General features: G+C 45.0%; 1 protein-coding gene across 3 annotated transcripts in view; it reads right to left on the bottom strand.

Annotated features, from left to right (window-relative positions):
- Positions 1 to 15,209, bottom strand: part of Dip2a (disco interacting protein 2 homolog A) — a 79,557-nt gene that overhangs the window by 46,138 nt on the left and 18,210 nt on the right. For 2 of the 3 annotated variants that reach the window (XM_050142125.1, XM_050142139.1), the window contains exons 3-6: positions 9,722 to 9,838; positions 7,658 to 7,777; positions 6,111 to 6,338; positions 744 to 872 (exon numbers count right to left, since the gene is read on the bottom strand). In XM_050142125.1, the coding sequence (XP_049998082.1) occupies positions 744 to 872; positions 6,111 to 6,338; positions 7,658 to 7,777; positions 9,722 to 9,838 (594 nt within the window). The remainder of the gene's footprint in view (positions 1 to 743; positions 873 to 6,110; positions 6,339 to 7,657; positions 7,778 to 9,721; positions 9,839 to 15,209) is intronic. The other variant, XM_050142132.1, reaches the window with a different exon arrangement.

Raw genomic sequence — 15,209 nt, 5'->3', positions numbered from 1 at the left:
CTGCCTTGGTCTTCCGAGAGCTTGCTTTCAGCTTGTCTCTACTGTCTAGTCTTTTTTTTTTTTTTTTAAAGATTTATTTATTATGTATACAACATTCTGCCTCCATGTATGCCCACACGCCAGAGGAGGGCGCCAGATCTCATTACAGATGGTTGTGAGCCACCATGTGGTTGCTGGGAATTGAACTCAGGACCTCTGGAAGAGCAGACGGTGCTCTAAACCACTGAGCCATCTCTCCAGTCCCCATCTACTGTCTAGTCTTGTGTGTGGGTATTAAGGTTCAATCTTATATATATTATTTCTTTCCTTCTACTTTCGATTTATTTTGTTCTTTTTCTGCTTAAGGAAACTTTTAGAAGCCTGGGTTCAGACATTTTTATTTTCTAATATTGTTATTTAAAGCTCTAAATCCCCTCCAAACATCCTTCACTGAGTCTGCACCAACCTCAAAGGCTGGCACCCAGCTTGCCATGGCGACTCTGAGTATAGGAACTTTCCATAGCTGCTTATTTCCCTTCTCCAAAGCTGGAAGGGGGAGCTGTTTCCTAGTTATTTCCAGTTATTCTTCTTCAAGATATTTTCTATGGTAACATTCACTGCACGCTGGTTTCTGTTTATTTGCACAGAAGAATCATAGAAGTCCGGCTTAATTAGAGAAAGGGACAACACACAGGCCATGTCAAATATCACAGAGAGAACCTGTTGCTGTTTCAGAAGAGCAAGAGAAGCGGCTCGGCTCTTACCACCCGCAGTTTCCAGCACGGTCCTGCCATGCCCTCGAGGAACACCTCTCACAGACGCCACCTGCGGACGCTCATAGTGGGAGTGCTCCGCCAGCCCCGTGGTGACATCGGGTGGGGCAGAGTGAAGATCTGATGTTTGAAAAACATACCCGAATAACAGTGATTAGTTCAGCAAGCAGTAAGTGTCTCTCCAAACCTGCCAGTCTAGAGTTTCACTGTCAGCTCTAAGCAAGGGATTAATTATGCTATCCTGAAAGTTTGTTTTCCTGGCTAAACAAAGGCTGCAGGGCCCTATACACCCCAACATGCACCATGTAGAAATGTGTGCACGTGTTGGGAGGTGTCTCAGTTCAACTCCTTAAAAGACAGACACAGAGTGCTTGCCTCGGCAGCACTAAAGACACACCTAGAACCACCAACTCTATCACAAAGTGCACAGAAAATTTGCTTATTAACACAACAGTCTAACAAGATCTTAGTTGGAAAGTTTCCCTCAAGGAAACAAATTTAATTTGAAATAAAATGCTACTACATGTTTTTTGTTACACTGTGGAGAAACAACGAGCCTTGTAACTTCCCTTAAAAGTAGGCTGGATGCTATGAAGACATCATTTTTGTAGGTCTAAGAATAAAAGTACATACCCAAGGGATGGGAAGATGGTTCAGCAATTAAGAGCACTTGTGGACCCAGATTCAGTGCCCAGCACCCACGTGGCAGCTCACAACTTTGTGTAACTCTGGTTCAAGAGAATCCAGTGCCATCTCCTGGCCTCCCTGAGTAATGCATTCTCAAAAGGCATATACATGTACGCAGGCAAAACATTCATACACATAAAATAAAAACAAATCTTTAAAAAATACAAAATTAGACAGGCATTAAATAAGCCTTTAATAACAGTACCTTAGGAGACACGGCAGGCAGCTCTCTCTAAATTTGAGGCTATCCTGGTATACATAGCAAGCCCTAGGCCAGCCAGAGATATATGTTGAGACCCTGTGTCCCATTTACTAGTTAAAATTCCTGCAATGATCCTGATACACCTATAAGTGATGCACACCTACAAGTCCAACTATCTGGGTGGCAGAGACAGAAGGGTCCCAAGCTCAAGGTCAATCTGTGCAGCGTGGCACAGCCCCATCTCAAATGAACAAAATACTTTAAAAACTAAAAGACCACAACCAACTTAATGTATAATCAATTAATGCTACATTTAAAACAGAGTACATAAGATACAAATTATTCCTTTCATTCTCTCAGCATATTTTTTTTTTATTTTCAAGGAACAGTACTTTGACCCGTTCCAGGTACTGACTGTAAGTTGGCAGGAACTCTCATTCCTATTGGTCCTAACACTATGAAAGAATGGCAATGGGACAGCTGTTGAATGTGGTGCTGTACCACACACTGAATGTGACCGCTAACGCAGTGAGCCTGTGTGTGGTGGAGGCTGGTGATCCGCAGTATTTATATCACTGTGAGGCTCACTATGGGGCTCTTAACACTCCGATGTTTCCATTCTGACTGCCTAGCACTTCATCAACCTAGATAAAATTCAAAGCTAGACCTGAATGTGTAGAGAGAAAGAAACTGCACAGGAACAAAACATAAACTTACTTCTTATAAGACAGAATACACTTAAAAAAAAAAACTCTGAAACTTCAGTGACAGTTTTCACGCCCCTTCTTGAAAAGGCGTGGGGATGAGCAGACTAGAATTAGTCTGTCTCTCGGGAAGATGTTTCAGTTTGTAAGGAAACATCCTGTGCTTCCAAACCACACAAACAGAATAATGATTTTAAAGCAGATATAGAAAGAAGATAATTTATATACTACGAAGTAGTTTTGTAAACAGCGACATAATACTAAACTTTGCAAGGGGCAGTGGTGGCACACGCCTTTAATCCCAGCACTCGGGAGGCAGAGGCAGGCCGATCTCAGAGTTCAAAGCCAGTATGGTCTACAGAGAAAGTTCCAGGCTAGTTGAGCCTATGCAGAGAAACTTTGTCCTAAAACAAAAAATCTCTGCTTTTAAAACTATTTCTAACCAGACAGTGGTGGTACACGCCTTTAATACCAGAACAGGCGGATCTCTGTGAGTTTGAGACCAGCTTGATCTAAGAGCGAGTTCCAGGACAGGCTCCAAAAGCTACAGAGAAACCCTGTTTCGAAAAACAAAAACAAAAAAACGAAAAAACAAAAAAAAAAAAAAAACACAAACAAAAAAACCAAACCAAACAAATAAAAACTATCCCTAAAAGCATTGTTTTTGAATACAGTTTATATCTATGTCAAAATATTTAATGCATTTTATGTTCTTAATCCAAAAACTGAAACTAATACTTAAAAAATACCCTTACCTAATAAGATCCATTTCAAATTTTTTATTTAATATATTATTCTTTTTTAAGATTTATTTATTATGCATAGAGTGTTCTGCCTACATGTATGCCTGCAGGCCAGAAGAGGGTACCAGATCTCATACAGATGGTTGTGAGCCATTATGTGGTTGCTGGGTATTGAATTCAGGACCTCTGGAAGAGCAGGGAGTGCTCTTAACCACTGAGCCATCTCTCCGGCCCCCAATATATTTTCTTTGTCCTTCTGAAGGTCATCTATCTGGAGTTAGAAGCAAAACGATGGTTTTGTAATGAGGGCGGGGAGGGTCATACAGCCTGAGTCTCTATCCCCTGTGCCAATGACCTAGAGCTTTAGATTTCAGAAATCAGAGTAGCACCAATCTGGGACACTTACACACTCCACTACTTAGGCACTCCTCACCGAAACCCTGAAATGTTCCAACATGCTGTCTACATTTTGGATTTGGGGTTAAGGAAGATAAACATGTATTTGGAAATCCAGTTAAGAGCCAATGGGATGGCTCAGTGAATAGAAAGAAGCACTTGCCACGCAAGCCTTCTGACCTGAGTTCAACTCCCAGAACACACAATAGAAGGAGGGACCTGGCTTCCACAGACACATGCATGTGACCACACACACAAAGTAACAAAGCGCTGGTGGGCTGGGTCCACAGGTAAAGGGCAACGTCCACCAAGCCTTACGACCTGAGTTCAAACCTCCCCCCCCCATGAAAATAGGATGGAAAGAGAAGAACCAGTTCCTCCAACCCCCACCTGTGCACCACGGGGCCCTCACACGCATGCGCACAAAATAAAAAACTTTACATGTATTTAAAATTAAAAGAATAAGTAAATTTAGAAATCAAGTTAACTGTGCTCTTTAATAATAACTCAACAGCATATCAAATCTACATTTGCAGTAAGGTAATAGAATCCAAGTTGAGATATTTTTTTTTTTGAAACTGAGTAGAATCAAACAGAACATCTATGCTAGGCCAAGCAAGTGAGAAAGGAAAAGGGGCCCTCACAGCACAGCTGTGGGAGACAGGATGGATCGTCTGCCAACACAGGCGGCAAAGCTACCTTAAAATACCCAGAGTCATCCTCTTCGGAGAATGGACACAGTTAACTCCAACACACACCGGAGTGTTCTTGTTAAGACATCCTTATGCACAACCACGGGAGCCGTGAGGGTTGCGAGCTATGGCTAGTTTGGCATGCTAGGCATGACCCAGAAGTAAAGCTCGTCAGTGACAGCTCTAATGCAGTGTCCTGTCCCCTTAGGAGGAGCCTCACTCAGCAGAGGCAAGGGATGAGCGTGACTCAGTGGGTAAGAAAGCAGCTGGGGAAGCATGAGGGCCTGAGTTCGAATCCCAGGACCCACATGAAAAGCGGGGATGGACATGACTATAATCCCAGCACTGAGTCTTCTGGGGCTTGCTGGCAACAGGACAAGGGTTAGTGAGAGAGCCTGCCTCAAGGGAAAAGGGCAGATAGAGCAAGATAGTCAAGTGTTCTTGTCTGGCCTCCCCACAAGCCTATAGAGATGTGTGTATGTGTGTGTGCACACACACAGTTGAATATATAAGTATAAAACAAAAATTACACAAAAGCCTCCAGATAAACAGGAAAGCACAGCACTGGCTGCCTTCCTGTTCCCGGTCCAGACTGTCAGATTCCTGGAGGAAAGGTAGGCCACAGTCCCCAGCCGCACGGGAAAGAAGTGCCACGGCCACCCTGGGCGGCTGTTTCATGATGCCCATCTACTCCTGCTGCAGCTCTTCGTGCGGCTGCTGCGAGTGAGAAGCGCGGCGTGGCAGAGGAGCCACATGTTCCCACCTGACACACAAGGCAGAGTAAAGCAGATGTGAGCAGAAAGACAGGAATCCTATAGCAACTCACACAGGAGAAAATCAAAGAGCTGTACTGACAAGCCCCACAGAGGATGCTGAGACAAACCACAGGCTACTTGAAGAAACATGGGCATTCACCTTCATCCAGCCAGCCCCCCAAACTTGACCTGAAAAGAACTCAGAACAGGGTCCCAGCACCATCTACAGTGGCTTATAGAAACCCTAACCGCTCTATCACACAGCCCAGACACATTGCGAGTGCTCAGCACCCCAGACCCTGACTGCTCCAAGCAGTCTTGATCCACTGCAAGTGCTCACCACCCCAGGTCCAGCCAAGAAGAAAGGAAAATGAGGCACCAGCAGCACTGGGACCAGCGCTCTTCCCCGCTGTGGGATCCCTGCAAGCTACGCTCACTTTTTTTTTTTTTTTTTTTTAATTTTCTTCATCTGGGAAAATGAGGGTGAGTCTTTAATACGGACTACATTTAAGGAACGAGAACACGAATGTCCGTGGGCTTCCCACACAGCTAATCACACAACTACTGCCTACACGCAGGGCTTCAAATGGCTCACGGTGTCACTTCTTTCTAAGATGACTGTCATCCACAAGCTCATGACTGAGAAGACACCTGTATCTCTGAGCCTGGCTTTGACTGACGTCTCAGGACCCATGCACAAGGACAATGGACAGTCCTGACAGCCACACATACAAAGAGCCACAGGAAGGACAGTGACTAGAGCCAGGCCCAGGGTGGCCGTTACCATCACCTGGAAATCAGGAAAACAGGACGTCAAGAGAACAGCTTGTTGCTGAGGACTAGGGCACACCCCACCAGCCTGACACTGCCAGGCCACAGAATTACAGAATTGCTTCTGTCCCGAAAGGACACATTTCAGATAAGAAAGAGGTGGATCTGGATGGAGTCAAAATTTTAGCAAGAGAGCCATTCTGTTCAAGTTAATCTGGGTGCCAAGCTATCCAAGTGTGACCCCATTGTGTCAAATGCGATTATTAAAAGCCGAAAACCAGCTGATATCGCAAGCAGACAAGGCACCATGTGACATCTGGCTCATGACCTCAGTCACTTGACAGCAGTCCTCTGTCCCAGGCACTCCTGACCCTGCCCGATCTGCGGGGCCAGGCAGCTGTTACTGACCTACGTGGGTGTGGGCCGTGAGGCCTGCAAGCGCAGTGGTGGCACCGGGAGCAGCAGCAGGTCTCCCTCCCGGGTGGGATGAGGTGGAGGATGCAGAGGATGAGGTGGACGAGCCCTGAATGACCCTGTCGAGCCAGGGCTCGATGCTGGAATGGCTCTGGAGCAGAGTGGAGGTGAGTCGCCCCGGTCGCCGCAAAGAGCCCTCATCTTCTGAGGCAGATGACGTGTCTGTGATTGAAATAACGACGAGAAGCATGATGTAGGGATGGGTCAAGAGAGGGAGAGGCCTCTTACTCGTCTCCAGGCCTGAAGCGCAGTGCTACCCCATGTGACAAGTGGGCACCTCAAAGATCACCTTCAGAAGAGAACATACGAAGTCCTACTCTTGGGAAGTGATTCCATGAGTGTCAACGTCCCCACAGGGGCCTTGGCCACAGGATTTCATACACTAAGAATGGAAACAGCGTTCTGTGCCCTAAACCTAGGAAATCCCAACTGGAATGTGCTTGGTGAGTGTCCAGCACTCACTGCTGTCCATCCACACAGCCTAAGACCACATCCACACAGCAGCATGGCGCAAGCCTGTGCGTGAATGCCGCAGCCCTGCGGGTGTCATGGGAGACTATGGCCCTGGCTACATCTATGTGCAGAGGGAAAGCGGAAGTAACTCTGGGAAGGATTCCTTCCGCAACATAATTGCTTCCGCTCATAAAATTATTTGTGAACTAAGGTTCCATCAAGTCAGCACACCTGCATTTTATTACAGTTATTAAAACATCTTTTATTGTTGGACAGTGCCGATAGTGTTATTGGCAGAAACGGTAATATGACACTAATTTCTGAAGACCTCGTCCAACAATAAGCTTTTCTTGAGAGGGAAGAAGCACCCACTGAGCCGCCAGTCACCTTGCAAAGCCCGCCCACGCCATCTTAGCGGATCCAAGCGCATCAAACCTAAATGATGGTTAGCACGTTTTGACTTGGCGACATGAGGGGCATCTATGGAAATGCATGAATGAAGCCACCAGACATCAGCAGCTCGATCTGGCTCAGCAGGACATTAAGAAACCTATCTACACATTTTCATTTCCAGAGGTAACAAAAAAATGAAAAAACATACCCGACCCTCCAAATAAGCATCTTAAGTGGCCCCAGTGGAGATCTGGCATGGAGGCCAGCCACACAACAGTCAAAGGGCATGAATTAGAATAAGTTTAAAATTCAGGTCTTTAAGTTTGTACTCCACAAAGTCCGTTTTAGGTTCATCTCTTTACTAAAAGGTATAAATACCATCTTAGATTTTTTTAAAAAGTAAAACCAGTACAAAAATGTCACAATAATATAAATATTCACTCGGATAAGAAAAATATCAGAAAAATACAGATTCTTAGGTGAGGAATATGCACATATGTGAACTTTTTTAATTTCTACATTTCTCAAACTTGTATCACAGGTTACAGGGTATTCCAATTCAATGAAAATAAATATTATAGCACCAGGTCTATGGCACGCTCATAAAAATCCATCCTGGAACCATTTATCAGTACCTGGGGGAGTATAGGTTTCCACGGAGGAGTGCACAAGGACAGACCGTCTTTTTGAAGGCATCGGCATCTTCCGCTCTTTGTATTTGGCCAAAGCTGCTTGCACGGCTTCTGTGTGGACATCTGCACAGAAGAACAGTAGCGATAAGTGTTTTACTACACCAGTTACAATCGTGTTTATTTTCCTTACCCCGAACAGAAGAAAATGATCTGCCTTCCCACTCGCCCCTGCACTTCAGCTTCTCCCTAGATGTTGCTTTCTTGAGGACTCAACTTTTGAACTTGATAAATATTTCCAGTTATAAGTTAAAAAATAAAAAGCTGTGGACCCCCAGAGGTTCACTGGCCAGCCATTCTAGCTAATCAGTAGGTTCATAAAACAAGAACACAAACAAATAAAAATCAAGTTGACACGTTTTGAAAACGGCAGCCTGGAAATCAATGTCAGCTTGTCAGAACTGTGGTAAGGTCCCACTGAGGATGTCTCAATGATACGCAGCATAGGCAATAGTCAATTCATCTGTTATTTTCTTTTTAAATATTAAGTGTATTGTGATTGAGGAAGATGGCCGACATCATCTCTAGTCTCCACATCATGCTCTTCTGAACATACATGCACAGGTCGGCTGACACACATGTAGAGCTCAGTTGGTAGAATGTTTACAACAGCAAGTATGAATCCCTGCGTTTCAAGCCCAGTACCACATCACAGGGCATTTTGGTACATGACTATGTTCTTAGTCCCCAAGATGGCAACGAAAGGATCAGGAGTTCAAGGCCATCTGTCGCTGCATAGTACGTTCCAGGCCAGTTTGGGCTCCGTGAGATTGAAAACTGATCTCAGAATAAAGGGGAGGGGGACAAGATGGCTCAGCAAGTAAAGGAACTTACGACCACCAATCCTGACAACCTAAGTTTGATCCCTAGAATTTATAAAGTGAAAGAAAAACCAACTCCTGCAAGTTGTTATCTGACCTCCACGTGTGAACCGTGGCACACATGCATGCACACATTCACACACATACACACACAAAAATAAACAAATAAGCAAAACGGTTTTTAAAAGTAAAATAAATTTTAAAAAAAACAAACTTAAATATTTATTAAAAGCATTGCCAAATAGTCAGAAGACCTATTAAATAAAAATTTAAGTTACACCAGTCATACAGCGACTTCCATATACACAGCCATCACTGAGTCATCCCAGAGCTCCTGGTGGAGAAGCAGATACAAACAGTACGCATGCTGTCCTGGTAGGCAGGAAAGAACTGGTTCTCTAGACACTAGAGAGACGCTTAATCAGTACTGGGCTTGCACAAGGACCCAAGTTTGACCCTCAGAACTCACAGTCTAAAAATACCTAGGTGCACTTGCAATCCCAATGCTAGCGAGACGGAAATGAGAGGCACACTGGGCTCACTAGCTAGCCAGGTCAAACTCAAAACTTAAAAATAAAAAAACAAAAATTGAGTAGATGGCACCTGCATGTACAAGCATGCATGCGCACACACACTTGCACACACACATGCACACACATGCACACACACATGCACACACACATGCACACACATGCACACACACATGCACACACAATTGTCGCAAGCAAGCAACCTCTAAGGCAATCAACATGTACAAAAAGAGAGAGATGAAAACAAACTATCTGAGCCAGGTGTAGTGGTGCACACCTTTGGTCCCAGCATTCGGGAGGTAAAAGCAGGCAGATCTCTGTGAGTCCGAGGTCAGCCTGGTCTACAGAGCAAGTTCCAGGACAACCAGTGCTATTACACACATACACACAAAAACCTGTCTCTAAAAACTAATACTAGCTGTCCTAGAACTTGCTCTGTAGACCAGGATAGACCTCGAACTCCCTGAGATCTGCCTGCATCTGCCTCCTGAGTGCTGGGATTAAAGGTGTGCACCACGGACACCTGGCTGAAACATAACTACTTCTTCGGTGGACATTCTAGCAAAGAAAACCCAACCCAAAGCCTGGATAGCCAGAACAGAGTCCTGCCTTCAGTAACCCCACCTCCTACTCCCGCACTTCCAGGACTAGGAACCTACCTGACCGGAAGCGCTCATCCCTTGAGTTGGTAGCCCGAGACTTCTGTGGTTTAGGTGTAGCTGCAGCCATCAAGGGCCCAGGAAGTCTAGTCTCTGTTTGCAGACATGGGTCTACTCCTGAAACACAGTTTATACCTTGTGTGAACAATTTGCGTTTCCAGTTATAAAAACCCCATATAAAACAACGTGCATTTCTCTTATATGGCCATACAGTGTGTGCTGCACCCTTCCTGGCATGGCCCTTAAAGCACAAAAGAGCCTCTGGCTTGAAAATAAGGGCCATGAACACGGGCCAGGGCAATGTCCACATCCAAGCTACCTTCTCCCCATACCACTAGACCTCGTCCAGCCTCTAGTTCATAATCATCACGATGGCTGCACCCTCAGGGTGCCCTTGGCAACATGGCACCATCACTTCAGGTCTGACGTGAGTCACCGATCTCCGAGAGTGGTTCCTACATTTATAGCCCCTTCGTAAATCTAAAACGGCCTGTGCTGTTTGTTACTCTTACAGTCCACAGCGTCATCACAGGTGGCCCTTAAATACGCAGAGAAAGCAGAGAGGTAGAGAATAAAACACCAAGAATGATACTGCACAACTCCAGTGCAGAAACAGTCCAGAGGTAGCAAGCTGGTCTAGTCGGCAGCACTTCTGTGGCTCTGCTTCCCTGGGATGGACAGAGAGCACGTCACCTATTCACACGTGCTCAGCCAGCCCACGGCTCACAGTGATAGCACGCCGACCAGAGCCACCCAGGATACCAGTGAGGAATGGTGGGGTACAAATAGCATGGTCACTAAACAAAGTCTCTGCTACTATTCCAATCCAAATCTGCTAACATCTACAAATAGCACAGAGCAAAAACCTTTAGCTGAGACTCAGTAAGAATGAGTTTGATGTCGTAAGCCTTTGTTCGGAAAAGCCTTATAAGACTAGCTAGTGGAGATTCCAGTCTCACTGGCTCCTCCAGTCTTGACCACACCCCCAATACAAGCAGAGTCCATCCCGACTTCACCCTGGGTCAGTGTCCCTCACGGGAACAGAGTGACAGAAGTGGTAGGACCTGACTTCTAAGGCTGGTCACACGAAGCAACACAACTCTCTACTTGACTCGGCTATGCCTGTGAATCCCAGCGTGCTGATTCCCACATGAAAAGGACCAGGTGAGAAAACAGGTGAGGGGGCCTCCCAGCCCACCTGCTCATCGCTGGACTCTGGAAGTATCCACAAGCGCTAGCATCTGAGCTGGCCCAGCTGCAGGTCTATGAGCACAACAGATCTGCGGTCCTGTCTAGTGTGGCTGATTATACAGCCCTGGAGAATGGGGAAAGGCTACTCCAGAAACAGACCTATGCTTAACTCTTCCAAATCTGAGCGAGCAGGTGCGCCGCACACACACACACACACACACACACACATGCACACGCACACACGCATGCACACTTACAAATACATGACAATACTGAACAGTGGCCCTACTGGGCTAAAGAACTACTTTAGAGTTTCACTGAAGAACACTTAGTCCCAGGCATGACTACGAAGTGGTACACTGCACAGAGGTGTATATGTACATTCCAAAACGTGGATGCCTTTATCCTTTCGATAGATAAAATATTCATCAAAGACAACAAAAACTGATCTGAATTACTGGATAAAGGTGAGGTTTTTTTGTTTGTTTGATTTTTTTTTTTTTTTTTTTTTTTTTTGATTTTTCAAGACAGGATTTCTCTGCGTAACAGCCTTGGCTGTTCTGAAACTCACTCTGTAGACCAGGCTGGTATCAAATTCACAGAGATCCACCTGCCTCTGCCTCCCAAGTGCTGGGATTAAAGGTGTGCATCACCACAACCTGGTTTACTTTGTTGTTGTTGTTATTGTTGTTTTGAGACAGAGACAAAATCTCACTGTGCATTCCTAACCAGTCTGGAACTTGCCATGTAGACCAGGCTGGTCTTGAATTCAGGGAATTCACCAAGGCCCACCTGCCTCTGCCTCCTAAGGAGTAGGACTAAAAGCCTTAGGCACCACACCAGCCTTAAGTTTGCTTTGTTTTAAATTATGTATATGTGGTGGTGGAGGTGGTTTGAGTGCAGTGCCTGTGGAGGCCAGAGAGGGCGTCAGATCCCCTGGAGCTGCGGTTACAGGTGGTTCTGGAGCAGAGCTCTCATCCTCGGCAACAGCAGGACATGCTCTCTGTTGAGCCGTCTCTCTCTCTCCAGCCCTCGCACGGTACACGTTTAATTTTAGCAGGTATCGAGAGATAACTTTCCAGTAAGGCTGCAGGGATTCACACTCCTACAGGCAACATGTGGAAGTGCTACATCCTCACACATTGCTCGGCGCTGAGTTTAGAGAGAGCTTACGGATTCTTCCAACCCAAGAGGAGAGCTCACTTTATGCATTTCCATATCTAGTAAAGTTGGACATGATTTAGTGTTTATTACCCACTTATATTTCCTATTCTCTGAATTTCTTTCTTCCACATAGAAATTTATGTTCTTTCATATGTCTGGATATTGGTTATTTCTTCTACACACATATATATATATATATTTTTTTTTCCGACAGGGTTTCTCTGTGTAGCCTTGGCTGTCCTGCAACTAGCTTTGTAGATCAGGCTGGCCTCAAACTCACAGAGTTCTGCCTGCCTCTGACTCCCGAGTGCTGGGACAAAAGGCGTGCGCTACCACGCCAGGCCCAAATATATTTTATGATCCCAATGTAGGTTCTCTATTTTTCTTGCTAAGCGCATTAGTAAGTATTTTACAATGTATTTTCATTTTAAATGAATTTTTTACATTTCAAAATAGAACTATTGAAAAATGAAAGCTGAGCCAGACATGGTGGCACATGCCTTTAATCCTAGCACTTGGGAGGCAGAGGCAAACCGATCTCTGAATGTAAGGCCAGCCTGGTCTACAAAGCAAGTTCCAGGACAAACAGGGCTGTTACACAGAGAAACCCTATCTCAAGGAAAAAAAAAAAAAGCAAAAACAGAAAGAAAAATAAAAGCTACTTATTATCACATATTCTCTCAAGTTACAATAGCAATAAAACCCAAAACTCTTACCATTACCACAGCTAACTAAGCAGCCTTCTAAGCACATAGCGATGTCCTGCACACGGAGATCACTGCCTTTATTGTCTAGCATTTACCCAGCTTTGCCCCCACACCTCCTGATATCAATGCGACCAACAAAACTACATGGTGTGAGGGAAACCAGCGCCCTCTACACCTTGGCTAGGACTGGGAACAGCTAAGACATGCTTAATGGTTGGTTGTGATTTTTGGAAAAATAGGCTTTAAGAAGTTTTAACAGTGTCTATTAATGCCAATTTTAGTGCGGCTTTTTATTTGTTTGTTTGTTTTTTGAGACAGGTTCTCTCTATTATGTAGCTGTGGCTAGCTTTTAACCCACTGTGTATACCAGGCTGTCCTCGAACTCACAAAGCTCTACCTCCCAAATGCTGGGAATAAAGGTGTGCACCACCACACCCCCAATTTACAGTTTTTGCTTTGAATGAACAAATACCAATATATAACCTGCATCTTTAACACTCTTTTTCTGTTATTTATAAGTATACTAGTACTTATAGTACTTATAGGTAGCAGAAAGCACGTGCAATTTGAGAAGCATTACAGAGGGGAAAATGCAGTCACTGCACAGGTTAAAGCATGGGGGTGGAGATGGCTCAGCGCTCAACAGTCCTCGCTGTTCTTACGGAGGACTGGAGTTCAGTTTCCAGAACCCATCTGACATCTCACAAGCACCTCTACTCCAGTTCTAAGTTAGAACTTCTGGTCTCCAGGGCATGTATGTGGTGCACAGGCACACACAATACCTAAGCAAAACACACTCATAAAAAAGAAATCTTTTGAAGAAGCAGCAGCAGTATTATTATTATTTTTATTAGTTAAGCATGGACTAACAAGAAGGAGCAGCAAGTAAAGGTGCTAACTGTACCATGCTAACAAGCTGAATTTGATCATCAGAACCCATATAAAAAAGTCAGATGTGGTAGCACACATCAGTGATCCCAGCACGTCTATGGATAGACAGGAAGTAAAAATAGGAGAGCCATCTAGAAGCACACTGGCTAGCTACCGGAGTTCACAGCACAGCAGGAAAGAGCAACCTGCTTCAACAAATGAAAGGAGAGAAGCAACCTCCAAGATTTACCCTCTAACTAGCACATACATACTATACTTGGGCACACTGAGTATTCTCTCTCTCTCTCTCTCTCTCTCTCTCTCATTTAAAAAAACAAAAAGTACAGTTTTCAGGTAGCTGAAGATCACATATGGCCTACCCAATCCAATCTCACCTCTACCAGGAAATGGTGTCCTAGAAATCAATTTCCATTCTGTATAAATCTGTTTCCTTTTCCTTCTTTAACAACTTTCATAAGGGTCCCTGGTATGGTTTTTCACAGCTTACTTATTTATATTATCATTGCTACTTTTTTAGTCAGTGTTATTCCTTGGAAACTACAGCCCACGCCGCCGCCGTTTTTAAAGGAATAATAGTCAGGATCTCACTGGTCAGCCCTGGCTAGCCTATAACTCAGTATGTAGACTAGATTGGCCTCAAATTCACAGTGGTCCACCTGCCTCTGCCTCCCCAGTGTCTGGTGTGTTTTTAAAGCTCATGCTGGCCACACTGCTCTGTGATGCCCTTCCAAACCATCATCTCACTGAGGCTCATTACTGAGGCTGTCTAGATGCTGTGGCATTCCATGGTCTCAGTGCTGTTGAGCAGGACTGGAGATCTTGGAGTTGAGGGTCACGATGGACATCCTGTGTACCTACTGGAGAACTGTGGCACCATGTGACACAGACTCCAATGTGGATGTCAGGCTCTGGTTTTAATCTGCACTTCTCTGATTATCTGAGAGGTTAGAGTTTATTATTATTATTACCACCAACTGGCTATTTCATTCTATGAAATGCCTATTTAAGTCTTTGCCCATTTTTCTCATCACACTAGAAAATTTGGGCTCCTGGTGGCACAGGCTAGACTCCTCATGCTCAGTTGTCCCCGTGCCTCTTGCTATCCCCCAGCCATGCAGATGGACAGCATGTCTTCTGCTGCAGAAAGAGCCACTAGGCCACCTGTACATCCTGGGGCCATTCTTAAACCACGACGTCATAACCATCCTCTTACAGTCTGTAGTCTGACTTTTCAATCTCTCTGTGGTATCTTTTGATTAAAAAAGAAGGAGGAGGAGGAGGAGGAGGAGGAGGAGGAGGAGGAGGAGGAGGAGGAGGAGGAGGAGGAGGAGGAGGAGGAGGAGGAGGAGAAGCAGCAGCAGCAGCAGCTATGAAGTTTAAAGTGTCCCGACTTACAAATCTTTTCTTTTCTGACTATTGTTGTACTAGTCACATCTCTGGCAATTTAAGAAACCCTTCCTATTTTGAGATGGCAACACCTCCCTGTAAGATCTCCCAAGGACGCTACAGTTTCTGCCTCTCACACTTGGGCCTAA

This window comes from Alexandromys fortis, unplaced genomic scaffold (assembly GCF_014885135.2).
Source record: "Alexandromys fortis isolate MF-2015 unplaced genomic scaffold, M_Fortis_MF-2015_v1.1 scaffold_9, whole genome shotgun sequence".
Classification (NCBI taxonomy): Eukaryota; Metazoa; Chordata; class Mammalia; order Rodentia; family Cricetidae; genus Alexandromys; species Alexandromys fortis.
The sequence above is the reverse complement of the archived record's forward strand: the minus strand, read 5'-3'. Positions and strand labels throughout refer to the sequence as shown.